General features: G+C 42.9%; 1 protein-coding gene across 1 annotated transcript in view; it reads left to right on the forward strand.

Annotated features, from left to right (window-relative positions):
• The window catches only part of RHBDD2 (rhomboid domain containing 2), a 111,404-nt gene extending 94,097 nt beyond the window's left edge, over nucleotides 1–17,307 (forward strand). The window contains exons 3-4 of the mRNA XM_086954763.1: nucleotides 14,628–14,778; nucleotides 16,088–17,307. Of these exons, the coding sequence (XP_086810889.1) occupies nucleotides 14,628–14,778; nucleotides 16,088–16,451 (515 nt within the window). The 3' untranslated portion in view covers nucleotides 16,452–17,307. The remainder of the gene's footprint in view (nucleotides 1–14,627; nucleotides 14,779–16,087) is intronic.
• Nucleotides 17,308–19,882: the final 2,575 nt, after the last annotated feature.

Below are 19,882 nucleotides of genomic sequence, written 5' to 3' on the forward strand. Positions count from 1 at the left end.
AGAAAATATGGGGCACGTCACTGGGGACAATTGGTGTTGGGAATGCGGAGGAGGAATCTGAGACTAGGGGGCTTGGAGTGGTTGATTTGGGGTGCACTAAAAGTTTTTGTTTCAACAGTGGGTGTGAAGAATCTTTTTCCACATAATATACTTCAACAACAACAAAACTCATTATTTTTCCATGGTAGAAAATCGACATTTCAAAATCAATGTCTGTTTATGTAGGGTGAACCGGCATGCTCAGCTACAGATGGCCATTTGTCTTGAGTAAATGGCCTGTTAAGTTTACGGTCAACTCCTAGAATGGAAATAGCATTTTTAAATGAAAAGGTTAATTTTCATCCAAAAAATAAGGCTTATACTGAAATCCAACATATTAACCTCCCCTGAGAACTAACTTGAGCATCAAATCATGCTAATTCCTATGAGATAAAATGGCATATAACATTCAAGTACGTTTCCTGAAAGAGAAGAGTGCACATGATGTCCAAGAATCGCCATTGCTCTTATGGGAACAAGTATACTTGGCTTAGTACGTGATCCAAGTTACTTTGAAAATAATTCTGGTCACCACAAGGGCCCAAAGTTATTTGAGACCTAGGCCTTTGTTACGATTTTGTCAGTAAAGCCAACTCTGACGGAAATGGGTGTTTATGTCTGAACTGGTATCACGAGTTATGTGCAGAATGTATAAAAAGACCTGGCTGATAAGGTGGAAAAGTGCACTATTATAGTATCCCACATTTCAAGCAATGAAACCGAGAATAAGGGATGTAATGGTGCGCGAACAGGTGGGGGCGGTCAAACCACGCGTTATGTTATTCATCCCCCCCCCCCCCCCCCCCCCCCCCCCCGATTACTAGCATTTTCTGTGGCAACGCCAGTTACCAGTAGAATACCTGACAAACAGAAAACACTTGGCAACTGTAGGTCATTAGTCTTATAGGTATTTACGGCTTTTAAAGGGTATGTAGTTAACTGCAAATTTTGGGCTACGTAAAAAACGAAATTAAATGTTATAACAATCTCGTTATTGCAGTTGATCTGCCTAAAAAAACTCAAGTACTTTTATTACCTAATATGATTCGAAAAGTGTGAAATACCTGCTTTACACACACAAAAAATACATATATTAAGCGTTAGTTCGACTACAGTTGGCAAAATGGAACATAAAATATTAAGGGCTGTTCCATTGTCGCAGAAGTGGCTGCAATGCCCTCAGACAGCTTTTACGCCTTCGGTGTAGAAGCAGAACTCAGTCTGTGGGAGATTGAGCGTATACCACAAGAGGACCCCCAAAAAATCGCATCTTCACTGGAAAATATCTCTGTCGTAGGAAACTGGGCAGAATTCCTCCTCCAACGTAAAAAGAACTCAAAGTAGTAATGTGCCTATAAACAAGATGCTGAACCAAGGACTTCTGGAGACATGAGTTGCGTAGATGTTTGAAGACCCTCGTATCCATCTTCGTTCTTCAGCTCTCTGCTGTGGGATATATGTGTCACCTCCGCCTTTTCATCACCCACTCCTTTCGGGCTTGCATCCGCCATTTCCACCCCAAGTTCTCGGTTCCTGACCTGGTAGGCTGCCAGATCAGATTTGTACTTTTTCCGGAGGGCTGCGGCACGGATCTCAAATGGTCGCCGGTGTTCCGGGCTCAGCTTCGCCCAATACTCGCCCATCTTCTTGAGGGCTTCGGCGTAGTTTAGACTGGGCCATTCGGATCGCACCTGATTTTTATGCTCCGCCGAGTATAGTAAACAAGAAAGCAGAGGGCGGCGTGTGTATGCGTGCGTGTCTCTGCAAACTCACCTTGTAACTACAGACATGTTGTGCAACTTGCGCAGAGCGTGAACAGGACTTCCGGAATCAACAGGGGCTGCTGGAGGGAGGAGCAAGGTTAGGGGATCCAATAGCCTGGCACTGGGAGGACTTCGAGGGAGGTCACTGCTTATCCGCCGAAGGCGCCTGTGCTCTCAGCGGGAAAATAAGTTACGGAAGGCGATGAGCTGACTCAGAGGCAAGTGAACTTTGGAATAATACCAAGAAAGCAGAGGGCGGCGTGTGTATGCGTGCGTGTCTGTGTGTGTGCAGGGGAGTGGGGGGCGGCAGCGTGTGTATGTGTGCGCGCACCTGCGTGTGTATGCGTGCGTGTCTGTGTGTGTGCAGGGGGGTGAGAGGCGGCAGCGTGTGTATGTGTGCGCGCGCCTGTGTGTGTGTATGCAGAGGGGTGGGGGCTGGCTGTGTCTGTGCGCCGTTAATGCATGCGAGAGCAGGGGCTGAGTGTTCGTCTGTGCAAGCGCGGGTCAGAAGCGCGCTCCCGTGGTCAAAACTGAGACTGCAAAAGCGCGCGTCTGACTCGTGTCTTCATTCCTAAATACGGGCGACAATAGGTCTAAAGCAGACACAATCAGTGCTTACGCATTGAATGTAGGTCTGCTCGACCTAAACAACTGGAGCCTCAACTGGCAGTATCGTTAGCACCAAGATGTTCTTTTGGGGGTAACTACAGAGCTTACGAAACTTACAACATAACACCCAAAACTGTTTTTAAGTGATAATTTATCAAACTGCTGCGCAGATTTACACTAAATAAAGCACACACACCCTTAAGCAAAATTCTACTTTACTGTAAATTTGGTGTTCAGCTTTGTTTTCTTGATCAAAGAGCAAATATACCAGTGGGAATTAATGTAGGAAAAGTCTCTTTTTTTTGACACCCCCTTATTTTTTGGAACCCCATCCCTTTATGAATATGCATGAAATGTGTAATGCTGACCTCAAATCGGATAAACTGTTTTGAAAGGTATTGTACAGATTAATCAAACAGCACCAGAGTTCTTAAGAAGAAAAAAAAATGGTTGGAATCATAGACCGAACCACAACTGTAGTGAAGCTAACACGTATGCACAGCGTAATTTCCTATTTATTACCTTTGTTGAGTGTGCGGAGGAGTCATGACATATGAGGCTAGAGTCACAATGCCACTCTACTCCCTCAACGATGGTAAAAATAGCCTAGAGCACCCTGCACATCAGCATGCATGGTTTGTGCCCAAAACCATGCTGTTGTGTTTTTCTTTATGTAACAATTTGAAACAAAGGCATTTAATAAAATATCAAATTGCATTTCTGTGTGCTGAAGTTTTTTAATTTTTTTTTTTTTTTTTTTTAGAAGACTTTCTAAGCTTTGAAAAATGTACTTCCCTCTAAGGAGGTAATGTGTATATGACCAAAATAATTATCTAACAGCGTTGGTAGCAGTATATGGAGACCATTCAATACACTGAGCCTGTAAAAGGGTTACCATTTTGAACGTTAAAAACTGTTTCTAATTTTATTTTGTTCGTATTCTTAACCTGCATCCTTTAAATGAATTGAAGTCTCCCTTTCGCTCTGACCTGTGTTGTGTACACTGGTTTCTTCTTTCTTTCATTCTGCCTTCAACGGATGTATAGTTTAAATAATTCAAGAAAGCTTTGTATTTCCTCTTAACATGATTCCGTTTTGTTTTCTATCACAATTAGTCCTTCTGAAAGCTGCAGTTTGCCAGACAAATTAATGGTGGCCTTCCGAAAAGATTCACAACTTGTTAACAGAAAACTGTTGGACATTCATCACTGATTGATGGTTAAATTAAGGAGTTTTAAAGTTACTTTAAAGGCGTAGTATAGGCATAACACGGCAAAATACTTTTGAACTAGAGTAATACATGTAGGAATGTTGGTTTATTAATACACTTCCTCCAAATAAGTTGTTTTATTGGGCGACATGTCTTTTTTAACATGGCGAAAATGTATAATGAGTATGTTACTTCACAGGAGTAGTTTTCCATACAGTAACTCCAGGATTTTGTAATTTGCAAAAACAAATTGGGACGCTCGTAAAAATCCCTACAAAATCTTCTAAAGACCCTGGGTTTTAGGCTTCCTTTTACTGGCCATTTAATGCTAGGCTTGTCCAGTAAAAAAGGGTCCGAGCAGAAATGAGGTGTTTTCTTTCTTGTTTGCTCCCCTGGCTGCTCGGCTATGAGCACCTTGAGGGAGCGGAAGCTCTAAACAAGCACCAATGGGAGGAAATGGCCGCAGGAGACTGTCTCCCAGCAGGTATGTTAATGTTCTGGTCTTCTTTTTTTTATTTGCATTTATAAGACTTACAAAGTCAGCAGTAAATAAGAAAATTGACCGTGGCACAACAACATCCATTTTCCAGCCCATGCACCATATAATAAATTACTAAAGTAGACATTTTGTGATACATACAGTACTTGCATTTAGTCAATCTGGTGCGATTTTAAATAATCAACTAAATATATCCAATAATCTTTGGGTCTTGAACTCGCAGGCAGTTCCTCCTCATACGTCAATAGGGTATCCTTGCAATATGTCAGATCCACAATCCATTGTTTTAGTTTTGGAGCCACTGAACTGTTCCAACCAATATATATTCTACGCTTTGCCATCAGCAATGCAACTACACAAAATTTTCGCTCAGTTGCTCGTACATCAGGCACTAGACCCAGCAAAAGTGTGAATTGTACATTCAATGAGAACTCCCACCATATCACTCAGCAGTTCGGTCACCAGATGTAGAAAATCTGCCACCTCCAAGTGACATCTTTTGCATTTCTAATCCGTGCTCAACCCTACCTATGTAGTCGCTCCGGTGTGTAATAGGTCTGATGCAGGTATTTGTAATGTATTATTCGTAAATTACCATTAGGTGTTAATAGGCCTGTAAGTGTGCATGTTGTGGCCCATTCCTCTACCGTTAGAGGAGTGTCTAGGTTGGCTTTCCATTTTTCCATTGTCCGCACTGTATTACCCGCTATATCCTCTTGTAGTTTAGCATATAGTTTAGAAACTATATGATGTGCTTTGGGGGTCGTGAGCAATAATTGTAGTGAGGACAGTTGCATCGGTTCTGCAGGATATGATGGATACAATTCCCTTATCGCTCTTTACAATCAATAATAAGTGAATTTGAAAAGTACAGTTTGATTGCTTATGAACGTCAGCTCATCCAGGGTCCTAAAGTTCCATCCTGATATAGATCACCCATAGTGTCTATACCCACTTTCTTAAGTATGTTCATATCCACCCATTCTTGAGTGACTGAGAGCTTTGGATGGTGGTGCAATGGAAGTGCAGCTGCATACAGTGGTAATTTGTTCGCTTTCTTACCCATTATGTACCAACCTTCATTTGTTTCACCTATTGTATTGATATTGCGCGCATGTAGTGAGGGTCTCCGATGGGTTAGAATAGCTGTTGGCGGTATGGGAATCGCATCCCCTTCTTCTATTGCTACATGTGTGAGGAATGAGACTTCGTGATACCAATAATGTGCGTATTGTGCTTGCGCACACAAGTAATAAAGGATAAAGGAGAAAGTCTGGCACTCTAAATCCACCTTGCGAGTAAGGTAACGTTAATGCACGCATTTCATTCCTCGCTGTTTTCCCTCCCATATCCGGTTCAGTAATAGTTGTTATTCTACGAAACACTTCATATATAACAATAACTTCAATTGATGGCTTAATCGGAATATTATTAAACAAATAAAGAAATTTGGGCAGTATTACCATTTTTACTATAGCCATTCGATCCGCCAGTGATAGTGGCAGGCAATTCCATCTTTTTATTTTGTCTTCAATAGTACTGATCGCTCGGCCATAGTTTGTGCGGATAACCAGGTCTGGGTCTCTATGGAACCATATTCCCAGATATGGTTCCATAGAGAACCGGTTCTGGTCCTGATTGCCATTCTAATGGATAGTGCATAGGTTGTGGACTTGTAGTATCTGTTAAAGGGATAATTTGTGATTTGGACCAGTTTATTTTGAGTCCTGAGTGGTGCCCACATTTTATATATTCAAGCAATAGAGGGTTCTAAGTTTTGTGCTGGGTCACAGACATATAGCATCATGTCATCCGCATACAGCGAGATATGTAGTGGACTGAATTGTAGTGCGGAATAGTGATGACCCTGTCTGATTTTGCACACCAAAGGCTCAAGCGCTAGTGCAAATAATAAAGGAGACAGGGGACAGCCTTGTCTCTTCCCCTTGTGATTGGTTTTGGTTCTGTTATGTATTTGTTAACTTTGATACACGCTGATGTGGCAGTGTATAACATGGATACCCATTGCAAAAATACGGTGGGAAACACATTCTGCGTAACACCATGTGTAAGTAGGGGCATTCGACAGTATCAAAGGCTTTAGCAGCATCAAGCAACACTGCTGCAGCTTTGGTGTTAGGAATTAAGTAATGTGATAGGGCAAACAATGTTCTTGTATTATGTGCCATTGATCTCGTCGGGATAAAACCCAATTGGTCCGGTAGAACCAGTAATGGCATCAGCGGTTGGAGACGTGTGGCAATAAGTTTGGCAATCATTTTTGTGTCCACGTTTATTAGTGATATGGGCCTGTACGAGTCACAATATTCTGGATACTTATCCAGTTTTAACAAGGCAATCAACATGGCTTCTCTTAAAGTAGTCGGGAGTATTTGTTGATCGAGTGTCCCCATACATTTGTACCAAATACGGAGCCAATAGATCTGCAAACGATGGTAAAAATTAACATGTAAAGCAGTCGGGGCCCGGAGCTTTACCGTTCGGTAGGGACTTAATAATGGCAGTGACCTTCTCAACAGTAACAGGCAGTGATAGGTATTCTCTGTGAGCGTCTGACAGCCATGCTATTGACACATCGGACAGGTATTCTACAATTTCCTCCTCAGTGGCAGTGGGACGTGATGTGTATAGTTCCCCATATGTTGCCATCAATTCACGTAATATACTTTGTGTCTCATATTTTGGCACCCCTTCAGAGTCTCTAATTATCTGGACCATTTGTGGGGTGCGACCTGCACAAGTTTTAGTTGCTAAGTTTCTGCCTGGCCTGCCTTCCCCATAGGAACGAGCAAGTTGACGTTTCGTAACATATTTTAGTTCATCTGTAGTTCATCTGTAGCATATGTTTGGTATTCTGCTAGGACCGTTCTGATTTCCCCCAACACTTGAGTATCCTGCGTGCGTTCATATTTTTGCTCTAAGTCACGCAGCTTATTTTCCTGTATGAAGAGTTGCTGTCTTATATCTTTAAGGATACCTGCAGTGGTGCTGATACAAATTCCCCTGATTGTCGCCTTAAAAGCCTCCCATAATAAACCTGGGTCTTCAGTCGTCGGAGCATTCGTCTCAAAATATTCAATTATAGCAGTTTGGATGGTATCAGTGTATACTGAGTCCAACAATGCAGTTGCATTAAATCTCCAACTGAAAGGAGGTGGTGTATAGTGCGGTATAGTTAGTGATAGCAGTACTGGGTTATGATCGGACAGTGTTCTAGGCATGTGCCTTATCTTAGTTGTCCAAAGTGATGTCGTCCGTACCTAACCAGTAATCTATGCGTGACCAACTATTGTATGCAGCTGTCGTGCGAGTGGCCTCTGTGCAGGTGGGATACCGTGTTCTCCATATGTCAGTGAGGTGCATATCAGCCATGATATCTTTTAGTGTAGGTAAAGCACGTTTGTGAGGATAAGTAGCGGTACCAGATCTGCCCAGGCCTTCCTGCAATTCAATATTCAAGTCACCACCCCATAATAACAGAATATCTCGAAGCTCTGACAATATACGCCATACCCGGTGGTAGAACTCGGGATCGTCCATATTGGGGCCATAGGTATTTATTAAGGCTAGTTTTTGTCCACGTAGAATTCTTACCAATATAACGTATCTTCCCTCATCATCCTTGAGGACCTCTGTGATATTAAAATTCAGACCCTATTGGACTAGAATAAGGACCCCTCTAGATTAGGATGAGTAATTTGAGCTATGTACTGTTTCCGCCCATCGAAGGCCAATTTTACTAAGGGAGTTAGGTGCAATGTGTGTCTCCTGCAGGAGAGCAATATCTATTCTCTGTCGATCAAAATATGCAAATATTTGGCGAATTTTCTTCGGGATATTCAACGCTCTGACGTTCCAAGTTAATAAATTGACATGATTGAACTGTGATTTCTCAGCGAGTATTTGTGGATCTAAGTATCATATGAAATACATGCTGACATTTGCAACATGCATAATCTTCAAATGTAGTCTACTGACAGCAGTAGTAATACAGTTTGTAGCATAAGGCTGGAATTCTGCGATGTCTCAAGTGCAGTGGTCTAACGAACAAAACCCAACATCTCTCCCCCCACCCTCCACCCACTTCGGCATCCCAACTATGCCAAAGACAGACCCATACAGAAATCAAATTCAAAACTAAACCACGGTTGGGGAGTACCCATTCGGGGGGCCCACCCGGTGCACATTTCTGCATCCAACATAGTTGATGTGGCTAGGTACTCGTGTGTTATACGGAAAAAGGACATTACAACTGTATCTGCGCAACAGTTCTTGTAGCAGTGGTGCACCTGCAGGGTCCTATATATCTAAGCAGTTGCCACGAACAATGAACCCTTGACAGAATCAAACATATAAAACATTAGTAGGTGCTAAAATGAAGGCAGGTATGGGAACACATTACATATTTTTAGGCATATTGAGTACACACAACTTAACAATTTCCTGAGCGTGGCTACAGGCTAACTTCCAGTTATGTGCAATAGTTTACGGCAATAAAGCAACATTAATCATTAAAGCAACATTCCACCTACATTTCAGGGATATGTTTCCACACCATAGGCTTGTTACGCAAAATCTTTCCACTCCTACCGAATTCAGTAAGAAAAACCCTCGTGCAGGCACTGATTCTGAGTCGGATCGATTATTGCAACGGCCTATTACTTTCGGCCAATGAAGGAGTTTTGGATAAGCTTCAGGTCATCCAGAACACGGCAGCCCGCCTGGTTCTGAATGCTCCCCCTAGAACACCCTCCAAACCCATTCTTGACCAATTACACTGGCTCCCAGTCAGACAAAGGGCAAAGTTCAAGATATGTTGCTTGATTCACAAATGTTTGAATGGACAAGGACCTGTCTATCTCGAGCGGAAATTTGTTCCCTATGTCCCTACGAGATCACTTAGATCAGGTAACAGTCTTCTTCTGGTGGTCCCCCATATTAAAAAAGTCAGACACGGAGGCAGAGCACTGTCTACTATGGGCCCCAAGTTGTGGAACAGACTCCCTCTGGCTCTGAGACAAATCAAAGAGCACCTAAAATTCCGAAAATCTCTAAAGACCTTTCTGTTCTAAATGAAATTTAAATACTCCTCCCAACTGCATGTCTTTGATTACCGGTCAAAAGCGCGGAGATACTTCTGCCGGAGTGATTCAAGCGCTATATAAACTCATAAATAAATAAATAAATAATCAGGCAGCGACCGACATGAGTCAGTTCGTCAGCACAGCGCTGTCCATTGAATTCTCCTGACAATTCGTAGTTAGGGAGTCTAATTCGAGAGATATGGGTCTGCAATCTAGCATATATGTCTTGGCAGTACACGCAGGCCGCTGCTGGTTCTAAACATATTACCAACAACCTTCAGTAAAGTACCATAGTGTATCGTCATGGGCACAGATCGCCCACAGAAGACCCATTGGAGGATTGACTTCCAACCTGTGTGTAAGTCAGCAGTGTGGGCTAAACAGTTCCCCATCAATGTACAAATAATAGCGTGCATTTGTGTCTTACCAGCAGCATGACTTGTGTGTAGTGTCTCTCACCATACCAGAGTTCACTCAGTCTGAGTCACCATGCTGTTCCTCTCGGGTTTTCTCTTTTCGTCAGTTGTTGAGCGACCTCAGGAAGTCTTCGGTGTTTGAAAGATAGTAGTGCGACCATCTTGCGTTACTTTAAGACGTGCCGGGTAGAGCATGACATATTCAATGCCCAACTCACGCAGTTTCTTCTTTGCCGGGTTGTACTCTTTGCGCGTGAGTTGGACTGCTACTGTGAAGTCCGGATAGAACTCCACGTTCCCCTGGTAGTTGATGGCACACTTCTCCCAAGCCAACCTCAAGATGGTGTCCCTATCTCTGTAATTGAGAATACGGGCAACAACGGGGCGCGGAGGTGCACCTGGTTTCGGTCTTGGGGCGAGAGATCTGTGTGCACGCTCCACCAGTAGGACTGACGAGAAGGACTCTGTACCAAATATACTACAGACCATCTCCTCCACGTAAGTTTCCATTTTACCAGTGTTCGTGGATTCTGGCACACCTGTTATACGTACATTATTTCGGCGCGATCTCGCTTCCAAATCCCTGTCTTACTGCGGATGACCTCTAGAACCTTCTCCATTGCAGAGCACGTTTTTGCCATGGCGTGGGATACATCCTCCACAGCCAATAATCTGTTTTCAGTTTCAACCAGTTGTTCCCCGTGTTTATCCAGTTTAGCCGCCATGTTGTCAACACGTTGCGTAATGGTGTCACAGAACTGCCTGTGTTATTAAGTAATAGGTATGGTAGGTGAAGAAGTTTGCCACTTTGAAACAATTGAGTTTGTTCATGGGTCTAAGTTTGTTGGGTGAAATTTTGTATTTCTTGTTTTTCACTGGAATTTTTGGATTAATTTCTCAATAGAAAGAAGAAATCATTTGACAGACCAATCTGGAATATGCTAAGAAGGTAATGCACCATAGATATTTACATCGTCATCCTATTTTCCTTTCTTCCATGCCAAGTTCTGGTGATAAGGAATCTAAAAGAGCATTAATCTTGGTGAGCATAATTTTTTCAGTATAAATGGCAGGTACCTGTACATCAGTGGTAAACTAAATCCTTCGGTATTTCAGATAATATGCTTGCCAACATAGGCATGTGCCACCTATTCTAGCTGGGAAACCTTAAGGATTTACATCATGAACGTTTTATTTGCCTTTATTACGGCTATGCACCCACAGAGCATGCGCATTTATGATGTCAAGTTGTACAGGAATAGAATGGTCAAATTCTGCTTTGTAAATCGGTGTCATCAGTACAAGCTGCTGATTTATATGCCTGAATACCAACTCGGATACCGTACAACGAATCAACATTTCTAATCTTGGCCATTTAGAGTTATATCAACAGCAGGAAAACAATGTTGAGCCCTGTCTCGTAATCTGTCCAAGATCGAAGGTATCCAACAAAGTAGCATTCACTCTCCCTTTGGCTCTTTGATTACTAGATAGGGAAAGGACCATCTTGGTAAATGCAACCCTGCATTTGAATTTGGTTAGCACTGAAATCAGTACACACAATACTGTGTTAAAGCTTCCACAATATTCAGTGCTATAGCAGCTGTTGGTGAATCGATGTATTTAGCGTTTTCAATAATGTGGCAAAGAGCCTTTTTGTTGACACTTGAGGTATCTCCCCCTGAAGGATCAGATTTTTGCTAGGAGCATAAGAATATGTAAATGTTTTTCAGTCTGCTAGCCAGATTGTTGGCGTAAATCTATCAATGTAGATTAAGATATGAGCCGGTTGTTTTTTGGGAGGATGAGTCTTTATCTTCCTGATGTGTTACTACAATGGTAGCATCTGCAGCATCGTTCAATTTGACCATTATAGAGAAAGGTAGATATAGATCCATGAGGGCAAGGTACAGATTGTTTGTGGCGCACTTTAGCCAGGTGCTTTGCCTTTTGGCCTGAGAAAAATTGCCTCTGGGATTGTTTATGTATTTGACATTAACCAATTGTCTGGTTTCTTCTGAAAGTGAAGGGATGTCAGTGGTGTTGCTGCAGAAGTCGGAGTTGAATATTAGCTACTTCCTTGCGGTTTTAGAATAACCATGCTTTTTTGTCGTTTTTCTTTTGGTAGTGTTGTTTCTAGCTTTAATGGCAGTCATAATGTGTGATTTAGCCTACATATACTTCAAGTAATCTGCAGAATTTTTACCTGCCTTAATTCACATTTTTTTTGTTCTTGTAAATTGTAAGCTAAATTTCAGCTCTTCCGCCAAATATGCATTTGTATTTTTATTGAAGTTGTTTGTAAAACCCGTTCACTAGTAAATTGCCTCTGATCTAAATGGGCAAGACTCCAGCAGTTGAATATATATTCTAAATTCATTGTCATTGTTAATGCATTTATTGGTGTGTACCTTCATAATCATTGACCCTTCTCAGTCTTGCTTTTCAAAACCGTTCCGCAGGATCTGAGCAGAAGGGCATGTATTCCTATTTTCAAATAATTATGATGTTTTTTTTCGTAAACAAACTTTATTAAGCATTTGGAAGGCTTGTCACAGTACAACAGCTATATTCGCTCTACTGAACGATCGAACAGCAGAATTTTCTTGGCATTAATCTAAATCTCGGTATTGCTGTGCTAGTATCCCAGTGTCCATGCTTTGCCCCCACGAGCTTAGGTATTGGATGTTTGCTATGTACATGTTAATAAATGGTACAGTATGTAAATTAACCCCCGCCTCCCACCAGACAATAATTCCCACTCACCTTAGCTCCACCTCCCTGCCCCCAGGCGTGTCTTGCGTCATGCAGCACTTTCATTCTTCTCCGGGCACCCACCAGAAACCTCCATCCATCTCTCTTGTCTTCTAATTTCTTGATAAAGCTTCCATTGGGGGCATACTTCCCTTCTCTATCTCCCCCCCCAAACTCCCCCTCCCCCCCCCCCCATGCATGGACCACCATACTTGTGTTCAGCCAACTGCCCACAGTATCATTATATAATTTTGTGATTGTTTGGAAAGGATCTAGAGCATTGAAGTTCTCTGTGCAGATGTCAAATTTTTGGTTTTGTCTGTGGATTGCCCAGCGTATAGGAGATAAAAACACTTTAGTTCATGTCTCTTCTGTTAGAAGTAGATGGGGGACCATCCATTAGGATGCAATTTGTTCTAGAATAGCTTTGGTGTTGGAAAGAAAATAACTTCTGACCAGAGGGGATGCATACCCTCCAAAATGGTTGTTACAAGTGGGATCTTAGCTTTTTAATTGCTTTATGAAACTTTGATGGATGAATTTGGTACTGCCATTGTCTCCAAACGATCTTATGCATAAGGAGCTTAAAGTCACCGCCATATGATTAATTTGGTGTCTTTCGGTACTGCTGCTATTTTCATGTTCGGATTTACCCTAGATCTAGGTTGCCTGGGGCATGACCATGTATGTTCATGACGTGTAAGCCTACACCTTTTCTACAGAGTTTAGTGAGGAGCCATGAATAAAAACAAATTATAGAGCACACAGCCAGGGTGTTCTAGTGCGAGTCTGCTCAGATCAGAACAGCCACACACAGTAGGTTCGAGAAAATATGTGTTTTTAGTTCCTTACTTCTTAAAGCGAGCCTCACCCAGGATAGCACGTAAAGCAAGTGAGTTTTCATTCCATGCCTTGCCTGCCAGCACCAAAAGGAGCTCATTCATTCATTATTTTCATGACCTATAAATCTTTACCGTCTCTACAGAGTTTACTAAGGAGCCATCTGCCTTCATCATCTGACCTTACAAATAAGCTTTCATTTTTTGAAGGTCATAGTGAAGAGACAGTATTTCTTGTGCTTGTTTCTTGGCTGTCAGCAGATGACTGTCGTACTGTATTTAGTTCTTCCTCCACCATAAGGCTCAGTCTTTCTTTCTACTTGTTGTTCAGCCTTATGCCATCTTGTGTTCATCTGGTCTTACTCTCTTAATTTGAAAGAATGCTTTACGTAATATTTAGCACTCCATCGTGATTGTCGAACCTGCTGTTTTCCTTTTAATTTCTTTCATAGCTGTGCATGTGCAGCACTTAGGATGAAATCTGTCTGAATAACACAAATATAAATATATTCTATGATTGACAAGCTTATTTAAGCAGAGCACTGTAAGGCAATATTGCAAATATTTTCAGGTGATGTTTTCCCAAGTGGGGTACTGAATGTTACAGCTTTCAATATGCCCTTATACAGTTGAAGACAATAATATCTTAACCGCGTTGACATGTAGGAGTTCGGTCTACCAAAATCCGCTATACTGCAGGATATACCATTGCAGCCTTTAGTAATATCCAGGGAAAAGTAACGTACTACCTTGTACTGCCACACGAGTGCCTCCTGTAGAAAAGTGTGGAAAGTGACCCCCTGCGGGCCAGGGGACTAAGATACAATCTATATAGTGAAAGAAGCAGGCTGGGCAGCAGAACATGATTGTGCTACATTCAAGGACTCATGGTAATCCACAGACTTGAACTTCTAAACAAGCAGGTTACCCCCCCTCCCCCATCAACTTGAAATGTTATCTAATGCTAAGTTAACCTAAGTTTGAGGCTACATCTGATGGGGGTAAAAAAAATATATTCTTAGTACATACTCATTGCTTTGATGTTCTTGTGGGACTTGCAGAGCACCTGCTTCAGCTCAAGCATGGTCCTTTCTGTATTGCTGAGACTTTCGTTGAGAGCCCCCTTTGATCTGGAAGGTGTCCTAAGCTGAAACTGGTATTTTGATGCTGGGGCAGTCCAGATAAATATTCTGTTAGGCATGCTGGTGATCGATAAACCTACCATAAAAGTCTACACTTTTGCAGCACAATCTTCTCTATTAGTATTGATTCTAGTAGGCGCACCTGCCTTGACTGTACTTTGTTAATGTGCGGCTCAAACATGGCATGATGATTCCAGCAGCCAGAGAGCTTTATTCATGTTTGAGTTTGTTGCTTCCCTTAATGTGCTCAGATGGCCTGGGAGGATGTTCTTTCCTGGATCTCCCCGAGCCGGTGGTCACCAAGCTTGATCGCAAGCTCCCCTTCAGTGCATTGAGGAGGATACCAGCCTTAAACTATATTCCGGGATCCACAGCAGAGCGGAGGGCTTCCCAAAACCGGAAGTAAGTCCATCATTCTTTCTTTTCATGCAACAGAGAAAGCTAAGATTTTGTGTTCTTAACATCGGAGGTACATCTAGGTCATTTGGGGATCACTTGGGTTGATTCTGGCTGATGGAAGCACTGTAAATGACACCACCGTCAGAGTTTATCTGTAGAAATGAGAAGACCATTGGAGTTGGACTGTGTCAATTTACAATTGAAAAAAATTGGACAATGTAAGTAACAAGGGTCGAGGTTAAGCAAAAAGAAGTCACTCCTTAGCTGAAAATATGGGCAATTATACCTTAGATGAATGAGCAAACACTCCTTTTTAAACCGCTCACAAACAGAGATTTGAAAGTTCTGGTAAGCGTGGCACAAAGTTGAAAGTTAGAGTAACACAATTTCTATAATGCTGTGCACGCATAACCACTATTGCACAATTACTTCAGTACCCTTGTGTTTTAGACCTTTATATATTATGAGTCAACACCCGGAGTATCCTTCGTCTTTTTTGGCTTATCCGAGAGATGTTCCTTAAATACCACATTGCTCTTTGTACACCTCCATGGCAATCTCATAACCTTTTGCTTTATTGATGTGTATTCTTAAATATCAACAATGCTGTCAATCATTTATTTGGTTTTGAAAATACACAGTTCACAAAGCAAAATATTAATTTTCATGAAATTGATGAAACTCCTAAGGGGTACATGTAGAGAAATTGATGTATTATGTTAAGAATTTGATACATTCCTTCAGCATTCAGAGATCCAGTCGAGCCTGGGCGTTTATTTGACACACAATGTGCTCATGGGCAGAGGTCGATTAATTCCACTCCGTAAGTGTTCCGGACTGGAAAATTGGGAGGGGAGTTGTTTGCTTTCTAGTCCAGCTGGATTGCCTGTCGATATCTAATCTGCATGGAAGTTCTACTGAATTATTCCATCCTAGTCATTTAAACAATCCATGCCACAGACATAATTTGAACAGTTAACAGGTAATCTCGCTTTCTGACAGTTTTCAATAGCTCCCAACCTACCTTTGAGAACAAGACTTGAGGAAGTAGCGTGCACACATTCATATCATCGCTGTGCTTCTCTTTGCTGCACCCCAAATTAACTTTTCTGGGAGCCTTCTCTTCCAGTGGTGATTAAAATGGGTGAAAACCTCCTTTTCGCATCTGCCATACCTTGTGGAGTAGTTTATTTAGCCTTTTGTATCGATGTGCATGTCTTTTAAAACAGCCTTTAGAGCAGATTTTTCAGATTGAGTGAATAATACATTGTAACATATATTTCTTTTTTTTCTAAATTGTCTTATTTTTCAGACTGAACCCACCTCCAGGCTCTTACCCCACTCAGCAGTATTATCAATACCCTCCACAAGGGCTTCAAGGCTCAGCTACGCCTGGATTGGGGCACACCCATGTGCCTATTCAGCATCACCATGGGCCACCTTCTTACCAAGTCGGGGCACCCCATTGGCCAATTCATGGACCCAGTTCTGTGCCAGTCCAAGGACACTGCTGTAGTCATTCACATGCCAGTGCCTCGCCTGGAGGGTACCCTTCAGCGCCTTGGGCAGCCCCTATGAGTGGTCACACTGAAGTCTTGCAGCATCACCAGACCGTTCCTCCATCAGTAGAGCCAACAACGGCACAATTTGGGCTCACTGGTGTGGAGACTCGCTAGGACTCTCTTGGGAACCCAGCAGAGGCTGCCATCACTTTTTGGGATCCGAGAGGTCCTCTTCCTGAATGCATCGACAGCTCCGGCAGGGCTCCACCAGGGGCTTAGTGTGATAACCATTCCTGGCTAGAGCTCGTTTCATCAGAAGTACGTGATATCACAGCATCGCTGAGGTGTTGGATGGACAACATAGTACAGGATTTGACACACTTGTGAGGAGGTAACGCACCCATGGCTACATGTCTTGTCACGCTTAACCGTGAAGAAATGTAATGCAACCCGGCGGCATGTTGGCACATTCTTTCTACAGAACACAAATAGAACATAACATAATGTGCATGTGAGTCTGCAATTTAAAGTAACACCCCAAAACAGGTGCTCATGCCTTGGGACGGGCAAAGGTCCATCTTGCATATCTGCCATTAAGCCTACAAGGTAATCACAAGCAGTGGATGAAGACTCGCACACTTAAAGAGTAAACACTATGTAGTTGTTTTTATCGTTCACATACACACCTTTCCAAATAGAATTAAAAAAAGACATCAAATGTCACCGTGCAATGCCTGTGAAACCTGTACTGCACATTTCAGACAGTGTACCCAAGCTAGGGTTCCAAGTCTCACAATCCTGTGTGCAGCGTCTGGTCTGATTCATTTTAAATCATGGAAAGAAATGCATGGACTCCAACTATGACTATATAACTGTATGTAATGGTTTTATATGTGTGGTTTACGAATGCACAGTAAGTACAATTTTATGGTGTGGTTGTGGGACTTTTGACATTCTGCTTCACGTCCGCACACTTAATGGACAATGTTTTTTAAGCTGAATAAAATTGAACATTTTGACTTATTTTAAACTTAATTGCGCTGCTGTCATTATTCTCCTCTTGTTCTTAGGACGTTGTTCTGTGTGAAGGCCATTACTCGGTACTCGGGGGCATTAATCTCTGCTATAGTCTCTTTTATACCTCACACGTCTCTCTGGGTCCAATTCATAGACCCAGTTCTGTGCCAGTCCAAGGACACTGCTGTAGTCATTCACATGCCAGTGCCTCGCCTGGAGGGTACCCTTCAGCGCCTTGGGCAGCCCCTATGAGTGGTCACACTGAAGTCTTGCAGCATCACCAGACCGTTCGTCCATCAGTAGAGCCAACAACAGCACTAAATGATGATTTGAGATTACTATTCGAGAACGTGCTAGGATGGCAATACTGGAGAGTCCTCTCTCCATACATTATCTAATACTAAACACACATTTCAACAGTGATTCTCGGTGCTTTTCTCTTAGCACGGATAGTGCGGTCTTTTTTTGTTTTGAATCTAAAATTACACTGCTGAATTCTCACACTTACCCGTCTTTAATTCTGCCAGTGACCGCCCCATCTCTTTATCCTTCTAATACTTCACCCTGATGCAGCACGTTGTTCTATCTTGGATTGTGGTGTGAATGGTCATGCGCTTTCAAGTGTTTGAATTTCTTTTTTTTATTTCGGTTTATTGAAAAATAGAACAAAAAGTTTAAAAATATATATATATTTTTCTTCATTGATATAGGTGTGATATACACAGGATAGTATTTGGCAATCCTATCGCAATGCATTGTTACCAATGGTTTTCTGCCCAGGAGAAGAGACCTCAATGAGGACTCAGTTTAATGGCCAAGTGTTCCAGGATGCAGCAGTACAACGGAATGCAGGATTCTGATTACAACCCAAAAAAACCCACCATTTATTTTAATAACATACACAGCTATCAGATAACTGTTCTGGTATAACACTTGATCCCTCCCACCCTCACCCACTCCTTCCCTTCAGCTTCCATTTAGTTGCTATTGTTCCTCTTGTAAGCACTCTACCTCGCAATTCTGAACCCTTAAAGTACTGGACCCCTCGTGTGTGTTATCTATAAGGGCCAATCCGATCCTGCCCCTACGTCCCGTCTGCCACTCCACTAATCTGCTCAGGTGTGGGTTGAGTCTAACCTGGGGGCTCCAGCAGTGTCTGTGTCATTGCACTCCAGATTACACCAGTCCCTTCTCATCTCTTCTGGCCCGACCCATATGGGCCTCTTCCGCTACTGCCCATTCCAGCAATTCTTTCTCCCATTCTGCCCTTTGTCAGGGGCTGCGGGCCTATCCATTGTATTGCTATGCGTCGCTTTGCAGCAGTAAGGCCTAGAACAGTAAAGCATCTGCTCAATCACCGCTTCGGAATCTCTGGGGCGAGGACCAACAGACCTTATTACAGGGGCGTAGCTAGAGCTTGTGGCGCCCGGGGCTATCCCACAGGTTGCCGCCCCTCAGGGTGGGGGGGAGGGGTGCTGGGGAATAAGTACGGCGAGCACTTGAAAGAGGTCCGAGAGACACGTAGTATTGCCGCTAATAGTTATCTTGATCAATCATGCAAGTTACATGCACATACATGACACGGTCCAAGGCTACACAGTTGAATACACCGGTGACCGGCAGTACAAAGGAGAACACACAGACTGCAAAATCTATCTGGGGACTCAGAAACACTGCATGCGACATCCATCAGAGAGATGCATGAACGATTACCTGGTAATCCCCTTAGCACAATGCAAACATACACATACTTGACACTGTTCGGGTATCCATCATCTACAGCTGACTTTAAATGACCAAACATCATGGTCCCCCCATTAAAGCATTGGGGACATGCAAAAACGTGATGTGCTCTGACTTGAGGCACAATAATGCAATGAAATACTCAGAACAGCATGAACTACTGAGGGGAGGTGGGGGCAGGGTGGTACACATATAGCCTGGCCTTAAAACAGTCACACCAGTCTCAACAGTCAGACCCACACCATTGCAGCCAGAGACTTTCTGCCAAACTCCTAGTGCCTACTGCTTGGTGCCAATCTAAGTTGGAGTGTGTGCAAAAGCTAAGTTCAATTCAAGTCAAGGGAGATTTCTAAGACGTGAGTATCTTGTCACCAACCTAGTACCAGCCTGCATTAATTGAGAGTTGCACTAGTGGCCCACAACAGCAGCAAGCCACTATAGCAACAACAAAGTACGACTCTGCAGGTTTACAGCATCATCATCCACCAAAGCATCAACAGTGCCAGCTTCTTAACCAATGTGTTCTCATTCCTTGAGAATCCCAGGCCCCGCCAACTTGCCTTACCAGCACCCATCAGGATGCAGAGCCGTAGCGGAAAGGCACCTGAAATCAAACACGGAAATGGAAAATATATATCTATGTATGCCAAATAAGACCACGCCCCCATGTTTCCATGACACGATGCGGGCAGAGCACATCTCCCTTAACACCCTTGACAACAAATCCATGCCGTTGCTGTGTCAGCATGAGAACACATCTCCCTGCCCTTCACTTTAGGGAGTGTCAGAACACATCCATCTTGCTGCAGCAGTACGGAACACATCAACCTTGTCCCCCCTAAGCC

Source organism: Lissotriton vulgaris, chromosome 2_1 (genome assembly GCF_964263255.1).
Source record: "Lissotriton vulgaris chromosome 2_1, aLisVul1.2, whole genome shotgun sequence".
Lineage (NCBI taxonomy): Eukaryota > Metazoa > Chordata > Amphibia > Caudata > Salamandridae > Lissotriton > Lissotriton vulgaris.